General features: G+C 28.0%; 1 protein-coding gene across 1 annotated transcript in view; it reads right to left on the reverse strand.

Moving 5' to 3' along the window:
• Positions 1-1,555: 1,555 nt before the first annotated feature.
• The window catches only part of LOC105835595 (homeobox protein six1), a 21,413-nt gene continuing 5,123 nt past the window's right edge, over positions 1,556-17,845 (reverse strand). The window contains exons 3-4 of the mRNA XM_012679043.3: positions 5,208-5,530; positions 1,556-3,409 (exon numbers count right to left, since the gene is read on the reverse strand). Of these exons, the coding sequence (XP_012534497.1) occupies positions 3,240-3,409; positions 5,208-5,530 (493 nt within the window). The 3' untranslated portion in view covers positions 1,556-3,239. The remainder of the gene's footprint in view (positions 3,410-5,207; positions 5,531-17,845) is intronic.

A 17,845-nucleotide genomic window follows, 5' to 3' on the forward strand; every position in this document is an offset into this window, starting at 1 on the left:
GATCGAGATTAGAGAGAAAGAATTGAGATCCAGAGAGTTTAAAAGGAAATCCAGAAAGTGAAAGTGTTGAAATTTGATTGAAAATTATCAGGTAACAATACATGTAATATTATAAATTTTAATTTATTAAAAAATTTAATTTTAATGATGTATTATTAAAGCATAAGATTAAAAAAATTTAATTTTAAAGTTGTTGAATGCTTATTATTAGAAGTTGTTGAAATGATCAGAGAGGGACAGTGAGTTTTGTCGAAAGAGATTAGAAAAGAAAAGAGATTAGATAAAAGGAAATTGTTATTGAGAGAGATTAAACAAGAAAGCCAGAAAGTGAAAGTTTTGAAAATTGATTGAAAATTAACAGGTAACATTACATATAATATATTATAATTTTTAATTTATTTAAAGGGGATTAAGTATGGAGATAAAGTATGTAAGAGTGATATTAAGAAACATGAAAATATAATATAATTACTAATTTGTGTTTAGAGAGAGAGAGAGAGGGGGGGAGGGGGGAGAGTGGGAGAGCGTGAGAGATAAAAAAGAGGATTAAATAAGAAAGTAAAGTGTAAGAGTAATATTAAACAATATGAAAATAATATAATTAATATCATTAATAATATAATTAATAATTTAAAGAGGGGGAGAAGGAGCGTGAGATAGAGAAGGGCATTAAATATGATAAAGTGTGTGAGAGTAATATTACAGAAGAAAAAAAAGTGCAATGTTTAATATAAAAATGCTAAGTGGCGCGCGTGAAGCGCGCGCAATGTTGTGTTCTAGTTTTATTAAATATTGCATGATTTTGTTATAATTTAGTTCTAAATGCTTTTAAGAACAAACAATTACGAAAGTCATGGTAGGCAAGATCGACCCTTACAGAAACAATTGCATGCGTATATGCGAAAACATTTTTGATTTTCATAATAAGCGCAAGCTTTTTTCGAGACAATAATTGTAAAAATTATGTATATTCATTATCCTTTCATATATATAAAAAATTCAGTCGTATCCATAGACCACTTTTTCCTCTTACAGGCCTTCCTCCTTTAGAAATCTTTTTTAGAATTAAAGTGTACGTATTAATATCAGTCTGTACATTGGACTTTATACCGAGAGCAAAAGAAATACATACAAAATCTTGTTAATTACAATACACTAATGATTCTACGTTATCGATTCTGATCAAGTTTGAACAGTCACTCCAGCATTCCCTTAACAGATTTATTAATTTATTAATCGTTAAAATAATAACAAATGACGTTATTTTGATATTAAAAATTAAAACAATTATACAAGATTTTTATACAAGATTTTTAAAAGAATATAATTTGAATAAGAATTTACTCCAGATTCCATTAAAATTAAGGTTTAAAGAAAACGCCTAATATTTTTAGGAGTATGTATTTTACATAAAGCATCTATAATATATTTATGTATATATATATATATATATATATATATATATATATATGTGTGTGTAAATTGGTAATGATATATCTTTTTGTATGCGTTTCTTATAAAATAAAGTAGGAAAGAAGCAATACTCGCGTACGAGTTATGTGTATATGTTACATCTGCGTGTTTTGTGTACGTATACATGTATACTGAACGCAGGTCTATTTATTAAAAACCAGTAATCCATAATACATTGTCATTTTTTAGCAATATATACATTACATACATAATCCATATAATATTTATATACAGTATTATGGAAAAGGAAAAGTAGGCAGCTTAATTTTTCCCAGCTGCGCTACACGCTAATTGCTTTTTTGTCACTTTTCACGATTTACCATTTAAAATTTGTCGGAAGCTTCTTATAGACAAATTCTGTGGCTTTATCGCAATAATTTACAATAGCATGATACATCTACAAACGCCGTTTTGACTGACGTCAAAAAATATTGTACATCTAATAAAATAAGCATCTTTCTTACAGTTATTAATACGGGTTGCTTTTCACTCGCATGCCCCATTCCTTATATAAGAAATAGGAAATTAAAGCGAATCAAGATACTTTATGAAACAATTATAATTTTGAATAATTAGAAACATTTCAACAATGAATTAATTATTATATTTTTATTAAAAATCTAATTGATTCGCAAGTAACGCAAAAAGAAAGTAAATTCTAAAAAGTTTAATAAAATTTTTACAATTATATCTTTTGTAGTCTTTAGATTTGCGAGCATTAAAAAAATAGTTTTATTTTCGTTAAGTACAAAATTTAATTTTACTTTTTGTGACTATAAAATAACTGAACGTGTAAATAAAACAAATAATATTTACTTAATGGTATTAACGTGAGAAAAATTTCGATACGAAGAGCTACTATATACACATTAAAATAATGTGCGCAAAATAAAACCAGTTTTTTAGCTCTTCCCAAGTTTTTTACATTTATATTCTTATCTCGTCATTGATTAAAACTTATCCGTTCTATGGCTTCGCTCCATGATTTGTTCATTCTATACACCATTCGATTGTATAGAATATAGAAATTTGCACGCGTGACATGAGGTTGTCATGTGTCATTACACAATAATTTTCATTGAAAAAGATATATTTAGACTGATATTAAAAGTGGAAAACGAACAGTTTAATATAAACATCGATTAATATTTCATTTCACAACTGTGATCTTACAATGATATTATAATAGTTATATATTAATAGTGTTATTAATATTAATAACAATATTAATATTATAAAAATATGATTAATTGATATTAATTAATAAAAAAATAATTAATTAAAATTTCAGATCATATGATATATGTTTGATATAAATTATCTATCTCTTTTCATTTTGTTTCATTGCTTCGACAGATATAAATTATTTGAAAAGATTACAGAAAAATTCGGCGTCTTTTTACTTTTTAAAAATTTGTTATCAGCGTCTCTTAAACTCTTTGAGTTGTAGAATTAAGAAATCTTATATTTGTTTAAACGTCACATCAAAATGTATCGTATTCGCATGACAACGCGTATAAAAAAACATTCGATACCTATTTAAGTATTTTTAGAACAAGAAATCAGAAACGATATTGTATCGTCTTGCTTCATAAACAACTGTTTTACTAGCAGCCACATGAATATGCTATTCTTTATTGCGTGCGATTTGAATCAAGATGAAAGAAGAAGCGGAGAGATCAGGCGAAGGCGTGTATACGCGCCACCATGTCATCGCTCTGACCATGAAGACTTTGGTTACTTCGGTCATCGTCATAATCTGTTAGTCACATGGAAGGTGGCGGTAGCATAATCTCGTAACCGGCTGGCACGCTTTGCTGATGATGGTGATGATGATGGGAACTAGACATCATCTGATGATGGGTCTGCTGATAATACTGGTGATGCATACTGGAATGGCTGGAGTAATAAACCGAGCTCTGCTCCACGTCTTTACCTTACAAATTTAGAATATTATAATTAAATTAGAGTAACAAAAATTGAAAACGAAAGTAGTTTTCTTGGTAAAAATTTGTCCCAAAATTTTTTATATATTTTTTCAGAATTTGTGTATAAATGTTACATTAAAAAAAATTTTTACTAACTTTTTAAACAAATTTTTCAAAAATAATTTGAAAAATCTTAATATTTTTAAGAATAACACACATATTATATCTAAAATATTTAAAAGACATTTAATTTAAATCATTTTGAACTATTTATTGTATACATACATATGTATTTGTATTAATAGTATTTAATACTAATAGTATTTAATTCTACTAATAGTATTAATATTACTATTAACATACTATACTATGATCAAAATGCTTTATTTACTAAATTATAAGTTCAATCAAAGTCCAATTTTGGAAACTTATCCTCAAAACTTCAGTTTATTAGCATTTCGTAAAAATTTACATAATTAAAAAATGTTATAATTTTACCTCATTTATTATATTTAGTGCAATTTTTTTAATTATAAAAAAACTTTTTTCAAAACAAATATAAAAAATCTAAATTTTTTCTAGATATTTTTATATATACAAATTCTTATCTATTCTAAGAATTTCTTATTCTACAATTTCTGAAAAAATAATTTATAAAATCTAAAAAATACAAAAATATATGTATATTAAAAAATGTATAAAAAGATCTATACATGAAAAATCTATATTTTTCTAGAAATCTTTATATATGTGAATTCAAACATATTCTAAAATTTCTCATTCAACAATTTTTAAAAGAACTTTAAATATCTTAAAAAAATTGAAGTACTTTTTTCACAAGTCCTTATAGATTTAAAATATGACAAATTCTGAAAATTATATATAAGAAACTTTTAGAAAAAAAATTTACTTTAGATTGAATAAGGAATTCATATTCATTAACATTATATTAACCACTGCAAGTAATATTTTACAAAATCGTAATATCGCAATTCTTTTATACAAGTATTCCTCTACTTACAGCAACTTTGATTTACGAATTTCAGATATACGATCGGTATACTATTGATTGGAAACTGCTAAAAATAAACTAGTAAATTATAACAAAGCTAATTAAACATTTATTAACTCGCAATGTATATTAAATACTAGCTTTATAATAAAAATACATACAAAATACTATATTTTTTGTAATACATACAAAATAACATTTATACAAAATTATTTATAATATTAAATATTATATTAATAATTATATTAATAAGAAAAAATAGTTTTATTTTTTAATCGCTTAATAGCCTTAATAAAATAAAATATAATGTGAGCTAAATATTAACTTTATAGTAGTAAATATTATATAAAAAATTATATTTTTAAAAAATATTATTTTGTCATTCTTTAAATGGAAATTTATCTTTTTTAATAATAAAACGATTATTTTATTTAATTGATTTTTATAAATAATTACTTATAAAATAATACCATAATACATTAGCTTAAGCGATATGTATGTAATAGCTGCAGTTTGACTCACTTAACACTATACTATTCGACTTATGGTCAATTCAATTTACAATCGAAATCTCTCATAACTCCATTATAAATAGAAGAATATCTGTATGTAAATATCTCTATGTGAATTATACATATAAATAAAATTAGAAATTAAAAAATTAAGTCTATATTAGTCTTAAATTAATAGATACATTAAAAATAGTTAAATTAAAAATACATAAACGTCTGAATTGTTATAAGCGTTCGAAAAAATTTTATCATCTAATATTCTTCAAATATTCATTAATTTACCTGTGTCATACACACTGCGCCCGTAACACAGAGTCTTAACGTCATTCATGGGGCTTAGTCCACCATTATGGGGATGTGCTGTATGAACGGACGATGGAGTAACAGAAGTGGCATAGCCATGATGAGGGCCCATAGGACTCATGCCCATGGGACTACATGGATTCATTGTGACCGGTGACATGCCCATTGTCGATAATGGTGACATTGCGAGATTCGGACTATCGGAATCAATGCTCTGCAAAGATTGAATGCTACCGCCGTTGCTCACTGAGCTGCTAATTGTGCTATTGGTCGTGCCTTGACAATTAAGTGGTAGCATATCACTGTAAATCATATTTTATAATGTTAAAAAATATTCAAGTTTCTTTGAAAAGAACATTTTGTTTTGCACACATACACACAATCTTTTGTTTAAATAAATTTATCTTATAATTCACGAATCACTAATTAGACGTACTAACAATAAGTATATAAATTAACGTAAAAGTATACGATTTAAATAAATATAAAATCGGATTAAACAAAATCCTTTATTTATATTAGTTGCATAAATATATTTTTGCTATTTACACAAATTTTTGTAAATTTTTAAATTATACATAAACTACAAATTTCTTTTTATCAAAAAATAACAATGTTTAAGATATTAAATGACGTGCCAATTATTAACGATTAGTGCTATTAAATTCAATAAAACTTTATAAAATTCTTAACAATAATATTTATAAATACATAAATATAACTAATATTGAAGTAAAGTCTAGAATAATAAATGTACTCATAATAATTTTGCATAATTCAATTATATGTCTTGTTTTATTAAAATGTAAATGCAATGGTAAAATTTATTTCGATATAAATAAAAAAACAAATTAAATCCTATATTTAATACTAAATTGTTTTTATATATACTACTCAAAAATATAGGAAACACTTTCCAAATGCTAAATAATTAAGCTATTTTCAAATCACCAAAACTCGGCAAAAAACCATTGTAGAAACAAAATTTTAAAAAAGCTTTAAACTTTTTTAAACTTCAAACTTTATCTTTTAAATGCCATTTGCAGATTTTAATTATCTTTTTTTACAAAATGACACAATGATAAAGTTACGTTCCCCGTTGTTCACTATTAGCATTGGTCACTTTAACGTCACGACACTTGTTACACGCAGTGTAATAAATGACACTTGTTACACGAAGGACACTTATTACATTGCCTATAACAACATCGCGAAATTTTCAAACTGCCGCGTAAACATTTGCCAGCACTAAACATAGCACAAATAATCGCACTTTTAAAAGAAAGCTCTTGCATGCGTTATGTAGCGCAGCGTGTTGAACAAATAACTACAGTTCGATAAGATCGAGAAATTATTCGCTGCGCTTTGCAAAGATAAAGAATTACAAAGGAATATTCGCAACAAATTTTAATATTTTGCATCACGTATATGAATAAGCGATTTGTGTTTGACGACTACCACCGTCTTGACGTGTCTTGGTATCATGAGCTCTACTCACTACGGAAATGGATGCACCAACATGGTGCGCTGCAAAACGCATGCAAAAGCTTTTTTTCAAAAGTGCGACTATCCGCGCTACTTTTGGTACACGCAAATGTCTATGCAACATTTTAAAAATTTCACAACACCTGTTACACAACAGTGTTTTTACTGTGAGTTTCAGCAGTTTGAAGCTAGCTCAATTTTTTAGCATTTGAAAAGTGTTTCCTACATTTTTTTAGTAGTATATTTAACAAATCTTTAAAAGTCTACACTATAAATGTAATAAATTTTTAGCTCTTTGTGCCCTCTAAGCTTCAAAGTGTGACATTAATTAGCACTCTAATTTCTAAAGTTCACAATTAAAATCTAACGAGCTTAAAAATGACGATTTAACCCGAGAATAGTCACGTAATTTTACAAAAACAACAATTTATTCAATAATTTATTAAAAATCACTTTATATATAGTAGGTACATAAATTATAAATATAAATACTCAATATATTTATTACAGTAAAGAGAGACATTTTTAAGATAGGTTCAGATTGTCGATCATTAACGAGAACTACTATACTGAGCTTGACTTTTTCGCCATTGGGGTGTAAGAATCATCCCAGGTGATTGCCCACGCAACTCAATAGATTGAAATGATCTTAAAGTAAATCACTGCTAATCGAAGGATGACTTTTAATAATCATTTTAGAGCCATTTAATTGCCATTTTGATGTCATGATGTTAACTTTTTTGTTTTGCTTATGTTAAGATTAAGGTTATTCCCAGGTTAAAAGGCAGCATTAGAAACATTTCCCATAAAAAGAAAAATTTAGAGCTCGGAACAAAAAACTAGATTTATTGTCTTTTGTCTGCCCACTATACCTATGGTTAAAAGTCGATGCGCTCGTTAATCCCACGTTACCCATATGTTTTCCTTTTAACTCGTTTGAAATGTTTCTGACCCCTAAAAGTTATATCTCTTTTTTTTCTCTAAATAATTTACAATTAAATAAAAATGGAATATATTCTATACATATTTTTCAGATAAAAATTTTTTTTAACTGTAAAACAATTTATGCTAAATATAGTAATGTAAGCAATGAATAGAAAGCATAATATATGTGATAGATTCAGATGTTACGAAAAAAATGTGATAAATGTGTCAAATTTTGTGTGTATGAGTACTTATATTTATCGTTAGTTTTATATTATAAGTAATAATGCAAAAATAAAAATTACTACGTTCCACGCACTAATTACATGCATGTTATGTTATTGCCTGCATGTGATGCCTTGTACTTTTTTTTACTAAATTTCTGTTAATTTGCGTAAATTTATAAATCAGTTTACGTTTTCTCATACAGATTATATGACGTGATGATCGGTTGAAAGATAGATAAAAGCAGTTGGTTGAAGAATGTTAGTCGGTAAACGTAGCGAATTTGAAAAGACTATTTACAGAGTGTCCTGAACATCTTGCGCGAGTAATGTAAAATTAATGACGGTTTCAACAGAGTAAAAATTAACTGCTAATTTGTAAAGGAAAAAAAATAGCCTTAATTGTTTTAAAAACAAAAGAAGAACTCGAGTTCTTTTTTACGAGAAAAGTTATTGACCTTCTTAAGGAGGGTCTCTCGTAAATTTTCTCTTTCTATACAAAAAAATATTTTAAAAAAACCTTTTCTTTCACGGTTTCTCACTCAAAAAATGACGCACATGTGCATCATTGTTTCTTAAGTAACCGAATCTTAAGTTTCGGTCACTAAAAAAAAAATCATCAATTTCGAGATGTCAATAGGGTCAAGCAGGGTCTATGCAAGCATAGACTTATACTCAGTATGAGTGTAGGTCTATAAGTATAAATCTATGGGTCCAAGCGTTTAGCTGAATGCAAATATATTTAGATGAAATGTGCATACATGTGTGCTCGTCCACATGGCATCACGATGACGATTGAGGTGAAACTGAAAAGCACGAGAAAGCCGAAAAGATCTCCACAACGACAACGAGATCCAATTTATTATGCTCGGCATTGTTTCTATGTCGTAACGCCATAGAAATGAACCATGGCGAGAGCCGCGCGCGAGCGAATTGTGTACGTGCGTGCACGCGGTGGTCCCATGTCCCATGTGCGGCCGCCACGCCGTGCCCGCTGCTCCGCCCATGGCCATGGTCCGGTCGCCGTGAACCGCTCTCTCCCGCACACGCGTCCTCAGTCTAACGTCCGGAGCGCGCATTTTTATGGTCGCGCCTCAAGGTCCGGATTTAAAGGAATACGCCCTATACGCGCTTACCCCAACGCCCTGTGTCTCCGGGTTCCTTTCTCCCGACGAATGGGAGACCATGGGACGAATATGAAAAAGAGGGAGATTTTAAGACTTGTGTTTAGAGCTCGCCTCGATAAATTTCAAGGCAATTATTAATGTCGCCTACGTTACGATGTAATAGGCGGCCACATAACTCGGAAGACTTCGACATTTTACAACTTCGAACTTCCTTGGGAAATATTATAATTCTAATTTCTAGGTAAGTTGTAATCAAGTTTTAGAAACGCATCTTTAAGGCATCCGATTCTAGACACTATGTCTAAAATTAATGCGTGTGTATATTCGACACTTTGAACTTCCTTGTAGCAAAATACATTGGCAGTATATTGGCTAAACATTGGTTATATTGGGAGTGCATTAGCCAATGTTTCCCAGTGTCTTTCAATGTAACGCCAATATTAATAATCAAATATTGGTTTCAAATTAGGATACAATTAATGTCCAATATAAAAAATTGAATGATTTAACATTGGTCCAATGTTGAACCAATATTGAACCAATATTGCTGCTTAGACAAATTGATTAAATAAGATAAGGCGTTCACTTAAAAATATTGGACCAATATTTTTAGGATATTATCTTTACTTCTCTTTACATTACTTCTCAATATTGCGCCAATGTTTTATGCTACCAGAGTCTTACTTCTTGCTAATGAATATAAGAGAACATAAGAGAAAGTTGAAATGCGGTGACGTAACTGTGAAGATATAACAGTATTTAGAGTTAACACCGTAACGCCAATATGTATTTTCACTGCTCTCTCTCTTTCTCTCTCTCTCTCTCTCTCTCTCTCTCTCTCTCTCTCTCTCTCTCTCTCTCTCTCTCTCTCTGTCTCTTTGTCTCTCTGTATAGAGGGTGCCGAGTATTCCGCGATCTAACGAGAAAGAAGGCGCGTCTTCGTTCTTGCGCGGCACACGCGAAGATAAATCGAGGTAGCGGCGGAGGGCCGGCCGTGGCCTTTATGTAGTAAACTATTGGTAGTGCGAACAGCTCAATGGTGAAACGGGAGATGTAACCGAAGCTGCGTCATAAAACGGTAATGGGGCGTCGCGTTTCCTTTTCCTAGGGCCTTCGGCGAAAGGCAGGAGAACATTAAGGACGAGAAAAGGGGAGGAAGTTCAACTCGGTCTTCTGCCACCAAGAAAAGAATTGTTTTCTCGAAAGCGAGGGAAAGGAGAGCTGGACGCTGCGAGAATGTTATCGAACGATCTCGCTTAAATCTAAAAATCACCCAGCACATGATTCAACGTGGTGAGACAAACTATGTTAAGAGGTCTTTTTTTACGTTAAATTAGTTTTTAAAATCTTTTTTAAGGAAAAATATAAAATTCAAACAACTAAAAGATCAAACAAATACTAATTTGTAAATAACTTTAAACAAAAAAATTCTACTAATTAATATTGTTTATTTTGCATGTTTCCATCATAGTCTGAAATTTCGTAATTTGCAAACTCTAAACCAAGTATCCAAAAAACTCAAATATATAAACTTGTCTATAATATTTTATTCTCTTCTAAAAAGCTTGCATCAACTATAAAATATTATACACAATTTGTTCAAAGTGAAGTAAAAAAAATGAGTACTATCTAAAAATGCAACCGCACACTGAACGACTAATAAGAAAACCTTGCAAACCTGGATATTCAAATTTAATAAAACGTAACATAAAAGTAAAAGCGGAGAGAGATAAATACATGATGAGTTTAGAAATTTTCAGTAGCGTTCTAAAAACGATTTAAAAAAGTGAAATCACCCTTCAAAGATAAAGAACTTTTCGAGTTTGTGAGATATATTTAAAAAAACCAAAATCCCTTTGAAAAATGGTTTTATTCCGTTAAAATCATTCAGTAGTGGCCCCGTTTTTGGGCCACTACTGAAAATTTCTTAATTTATGTATTTATATATTCTCTTTACATTTACGTTAAGTTTTATTGAAATCTGAATTTCCGAGTTTGCAAGGTTGTTAATCGCTTATTAGTGAGCAATTAAGCTTTTGGATGCATTGAATCGTACAATCATCTACTAAAAAGTAGCAAACGCTTTTTTTATTAGTTTCTGCCTATTCACCGAGCGATCTCTTATCACAGACTTTTATATAATAGATTAGACTCCTATCAATAAGAATCTACAGCCGATTAAAAGTTGCAGTACTTTATTTTTCAATAGATTTTGAAACGCAAACCTCCTCATAAAGCGGGTGAATTATAACATCCATAAGAGCTAATTTTACTAATCACGGTTAGACTAACCGATGATTAAAGTTATCAAGGCGGTCAATAGATATGAATATAAATGTCCTTATCATACCTCCGTTTATTTAGTAGACGAGTTTAATAATTCCTACTTTTTATCATTTCAATTGTTTAAGCTTTAGGAATTGTTTAAGCTAGTTTAGGAAAATATTATAATTTAGAAAATAATAATTTAGTTAAAATTAATAAAAATTGAGCATTTAATTAGCAGACATAAGTTTTAAAAAATTTTTTATGTTAATCAACTGGAAATTGTTTAGAAAACACATCTGTAAAATTTCAATATTTAGAAAATAATAACTTTTTTGTAATAGTTAAATAAATTTAATATCTGAAAATTTGTTCATTATCCAAAAAAAAATTATTTTATTAATTATAAATTTGTGGTTTTTATTTTCAAAAATTAATTTATTGTTAAATTATTTATTACACTTATTAAATTATTATTAATTTAATATATAATAAATTTATTAAATTTAACCCAATGAAATAAATGTTTATAACTAAAAATTATTCTAACAAGTTATAATAACAATTATGTATTTTAATAACTTTATTAAGAGAAAAGGTACACTTAACAATTACAAAGTTATAAATTCTGTTATTTTTTAGAAAAAGGTGAATTATACAATCTTTTGCCTATTTTTCCAAAGATAATCTCCAATATAAAAACACAAATGCAGTAATCCTTGCAATGAAAACCATAGGTAGAAATTATTCGAGATTTCCTTTTTAAAAAATAAGAAATAATAGATCGCGTTTATTCTTATAATACATTGACTTTTATTGTCTATTATTCTTACAATAAACAGACTTTTCAAAGGACGCAATAGTGCACTTTTACAATGTATAATAAGCGTTATTTATTCAACTAAAAAAAATTTGTTTTAAATATAATTATTTATATTCTTTTAGGTAGAAGTATGTACCTTTTACAAAATCCTTTAAATCTGCATTAAAAGGTTAGATAAATATATAGGTTAAGTAAATATATAACATATATATAACTAATCGTAAAATTAAGAAATAATAATGTTACAACTGAGCAGAAATAATATTTTCGTCCAGTTGGATATTGGGCAAGTAGCACACTGTGCAGCGGGTAGACTTGACGGGCCGAATCTCTTGGCGCGAGAGCGATGGCGACGACGTCACGCATACACGTTGCACGTCGCAACATGAGATCAAATCCCGAAAAGCTGATTAAAAGTCGAAATAAAGTTTCAATTTATGAAATTGAAAGTACATAGATAGATAGAGTAATGTCTACAGAATGTAACGGTATATTTTAAAAGGATCAATTATGTATATCTGACAGGTATAAGCTATTAAGAAAGTGACTTACGCACAGGCAGTAGCTCGATCGTTTGATGCAGAAAAAGAGCGTATTCAAAAATACGCCAAAATTTGTAGAATTAATCTTTTTTAATTCTGCAAAAGGCGTCTTTTAGATGTATTTAAGCAGATTATATTTGTGTATTTTAAAACATATAGTAAAAGTGTGAAATAACAATTAAACGATATTTTAAGCATAAACAAATAAAAAATGTTCTATATATATTTTACGCGTCGGATCTCTCGCACGCGCGCGTGCGAGAGAGAGAGAGAGAGAGAGAGAGAGACGTGGTGTGCGTGAATTTCTGGTGGCGCGCGCGTTATACGCAGTTTCTACGTGCACACGAAGAAAGAAGCGGACCGGAGAGAGTGAACGCAGCGTTGTTATGGCTACGACGGAGCCGTGGTCACGATTCGCTCCCTCTGCCCAGACCTTTTCATTCTGACGGGCCCATTCTGGCCCTCGCGTTAATTTCGTCTTTCTTATCTCAAAGTAGCTTGAAAAACGTGTACAGTCCAGCTGATTATTAATTAATACATAGATGAAATTGGATCAATTCGTATACTGCGAATCCAAATATAAAAAATGTTTTATTTATGTGTGTAATTTAATTTTCCGAATAAAAACAACAAAACGTGTTAAGGTACACATTTAAATATGTAAATTTTTCTTGTACGATGTATATAGTACGTTACATGAAAAATTAAATCACAAATACGAATGAGCCATTTTTTTCACACTTTGATTTAAAGAACATACATTTTTTATATAAAAGTATGTACTCGCTAATAAAAGTATTTTATTTTTGAAAACTTCTTGAAAACATATCTTGTTACAAAATTTCAATTAATGTAATAAAGCAAATTAACTTCTGCATAGTATAAAGATTGCTTAAGTTAATATATATTCCTTTAATTAAATTTACTAGCTAATAAAATTAAATTAGTTATTGTTAAAAGTTGTATAAACAAAAAACTCAATTAAAAGAGTTAAGATTAAATTTTAATTAAAGTAAAAATTAATTTTAAGATCATTATTTATATTAATATAAATCTTATTTAAATTAGACTATGATAACTTTGTAAAGCTAGGTTGATCTAAGTAACAAAATAATTACATTATAGATTATTAAATAAATTTATTATTATTTTATTTGTAAATTATTATACAATTTTAAAAATACTTTTTTTATATAAAAATGTATTTTTTTAAATAATTTTTTCCTCTTATACAGGTAAATTTTTTATTTAAGAAAGAAATTAATAAGTTAAAGTTTATGTGTTTAAAAAATAACTAGTTAAAGTTAATTCATTTGAAATTTACTAACTTAAGTTAAAAGTTATTAGCTTTATATTTTATAATTAGTTACTACTCAATCTTGCATAATACACATAGAAAAATGTCATTCTTATAGTAAGAAAAGCAATTATTTCAATTTTTAATTTTCTTCTTTTAAATAATAATTATTCTTGCAAAGAATATTTTCTTGATAATAATTTTAAAATACATTTAAAAAGTAATATTTAACTATTTAAAATAAACTTTTACTTACAAAGAAAAATATATTTAAATTAAAAAGAAATATTACTTATTTCAATTATTATTATACATGTAAATGCACATATCTGCAAAATATAAATTCTATCATAAATTTATCATAAGCATTCAAATTTATTTGAAATATATTATGAATCTTAGTCATTTAATACTTTATATTTTTAAAAATAAAAGTTGAAACAAAAATACAATTTGCCTATTATGTGGACTTTTTTTATATAATATTGTGATATTCTTTAAATATAAATTGTTTTACTATATAATGATGAGATTTTCTAATATTTATGATTTATTCTAATATTTATAAGTATATTTTAAGACAATTATCCAAAAATATTCTTTGTTAAAAAATACCATTATTTAAGAGAAGAAAAAGAGTAAAAAAAGTAAACACTTTTCTTGGGAATATTTTCCTGTATTTACCACGAGTATGTTCTCCACGAAAATAATAGCGAAAAATTGCAAAGCTAATTCAAGAATAACATAATGAACGTACACTGCCCGTCAACGATTCGTCTTTAGGTAAGGAGACTTCTCTCGATCTAGCAACTATTTTGCAACAATTAACAATTAGGTCGATAAATATGTCCAATCAGCTACTACCAGCTGATGACATTATGTCTATTTTTTTACGGTTCCTTTAGGGAAAGGGGAGGACATATATGTATTCTTTTATTAAAAAATTTTTTATCTTTTATAATATTTCTAATTATATTAATTATATTTGTGTATGCGGATAAAATATTTAAAAAATAATTTACGTACTATTATTATTTATGTAACGCTAACAATAAGTTAAAATCATAATATTATGTACGATGTTTAAATAAAGATTAAGCCTTCTTGGCCCGACTGACAAATTTTATTAGCGTCGCTCCAAGAATTTTGCTCCCGATCTTGTGCGTCTCGATCGAAAGATTAAGTCTACACTGCTTGATCTTATCGTAATTTGCGACCCCTGTTATGTCAATAAACGGCTGAACACGCGTCCGGCATTATCTAAGCGTGACTCTGTCTACGTTTTTTTTTCCTACGTCTCTCACTGCTTTTCACCCGAGTGTATCATTTACCAATGAACCTCGCGCGTAACATAACGACCCTAGTGTTATGTAGAGCTGCCAGACCTTATCCCCCTACTCATAATCGTCACAAAGGACGTCAACACGACGCACACATTAATTAGATAAGCACGCGGATTAGATAATCATCCGAGCGGAAAAGAGAACCGAACAATACTGACTCTCCGAGGAATGTCTCAGGATTATATCATCGCTCGATTATCACTTCGAGTGTAACAAACGTTTCTATGGATGCAAAACGTAAGAAAGTGTGCTCTAAATTGAATAAGCTAACTATAAGAGATGTCTTGACATTACTCTGATGACATTACTTTATATTTTTACTTTTACGTATGTCACTACAAATAAAAAATTTTGATAACAAATTTTCTTTCAATAATTCTTATCACTTACACATATATATCTACTGAAAATATAATTTAACTACATTATGATTGGTGCAATATATGTATATTAAAAATAATATAATCTATCTTTCGTAATCATAATTTAATAATTTTGCTGCGAGATATTATGAAATTATATTTTTCTCTCTTTCATCCATATAAAAAAATTTTTATAATAAATTTTTATAATACCAAATTTTTTCAATTTCTCAAAAATTGAATTTTTATATCGTTATATCATTTCTTTATTGGTGCTACACACAGAAAAATGTATTCTTATGCTAAGAAAAGCAGTTCTTCATTTTTTTAGGTTTTTTTTTTCTTTTAAGTAACGATTTATATCTTTGCAAAGAATATCTCCTTTATGAATAATCTCAAAATACACTTATCATTTACTTGAAACATCTTACTTGAAACAAATAAAATTTACTTAAAACTAAACTTCTGTGTACACACAGAAGAATATACACTTCAATTAAATTAATATCACTTAATTTGAAACAATTTATAAGTTTATATATCCGAGCAAATCTGTTGTAAGTTTGTCATAAGTAATAAATTTATTTAAAATATATTTTAAATCCTAGTAATTTAATATTTTAATTAACAAAATTAAGTTAAAATAAAAATTTGATTTACTTATTTTACTTTTTTTAAATTCAATTTTATAATATTTTCAAGAAAGTATAAATTTTTTTTTCATGTATATGATAATAAGGTTTTCTAAAAGTGATAAGTGTATTTTAAAATTACTATCAGAATAATATTCTTTATTGAAAATAGCCGTTACTTATTGGAAAGAAAAAATGAATAATTACTTTTCTTGGCAGTAGAATAAATATTTTTCTGTGCGCACTTCTGATTATATTATTATTATATAAAAATTTGAAAAGAAAAATTGTGATTTTTTTTGAAAAGTGATTCTTATTGAGAAAAACATTTGGAAGCAGGTAAGGTTAAGCATGATTTATTGCGTCCGGTATTTTCATTCGTTAACTTAAGAACACATGTTGTGAACATTTGAGTGGACACTTGTTAGGTAAGCAATAGAGACCCCCTATTGACAGATATAATATTTTCAGACAATATAATGTAAAAAGTTATTTTATAGTGTACATGAACCAGCAAAAATATTTTGCTTATTTGAAAAATTGATATTTATTTATAAATAATTTATTTGCCTATCTATAAAAGTTGATTTTTTCTGTAGCTAGGAAATTAAATAATATTATAATATGTTATAATAAACTATAAAATAATACATACTATAAAACTTTGCAACAAATTTTTATAAAAACGCTTACACAGCTACTTTGTCACAAATTTGTATTATTTAGTGCTGAGGTTCATTTGGTTCATATCTTATATAAACAATATATTTTTGTTATTATGGAAAGTATCAAAGAAATCATAGAAAAATATTATTAAAAGAAAAACTATAAATCTAAAGAAATTAATGATGATGATTATACATGAAAATAATTGAGACAAAATATATCCCGCTTGTTTCAAATTATAAATACCGGGTGTTATGTTGAGTAATATATGTTAATGTGGCTCCGTACTTTTTAAATTTCATAGAGTAAAAATACCGCCGCTACAATTTTTTGATCGAGTGATTTTTCACTTCAATAAGAGTTAAAGTTTATTCTATTAGAGTGGATTTCTTCATATTCACTCTCTAATACAGTGATATTTAACTCTTATTGAAGTGGAAAATTACTCAAAAAAGTAGTGGCAGTATTTTCACTCTATAAAATTTAGAAAGTACAAGAATAATTATCTTGCAATCAACAGATTCTTAATCTCTGACCCTTCGCATGTATATTGCGAATTAAAAAAAACGAGTAAAAAATTTATGAATAAAACATGAGACAAATTGTTTCAAGATTGATATACAATACATTTTGAACTTCACGCGGTATAAAGTTATTGTGTATGTAAGTTATGCGATATAAGTTGAGCAACCTTCAAACGCGGGCAACAAGGCACCGCTCAATTCTATTTCACTCTGTATGAATTCTTTCGTAATTCTGAACAGGACTCGAAAGTACAGGCTATCAAATTTTCGATATATCAATTGATACATAATTGTCTATTTCCAGAACGTTTAATTTAAAACAAAATGTCTTTGTACTTGCAGTTTATTTAAACTATTAACAGCACATTATCAAATTTAATTTAGTGGCGCAAGAGTTGCGCAT

The sequence above is a fragment of the Monomorium pharaonis genome, chromosome 3, assembly GCF_013373865.1.
Source record: "Monomorium pharaonis isolate MP-MQ-018 chromosome 3, ASM1337386v2, whole genome shotgun sequence".
Classification (NCBI taxonomy): Eukaryota; Metazoa; Arthropoda; class Insecta; order Hymenoptera; family Formicidae; genus Monomorium; species Monomorium pharaonis.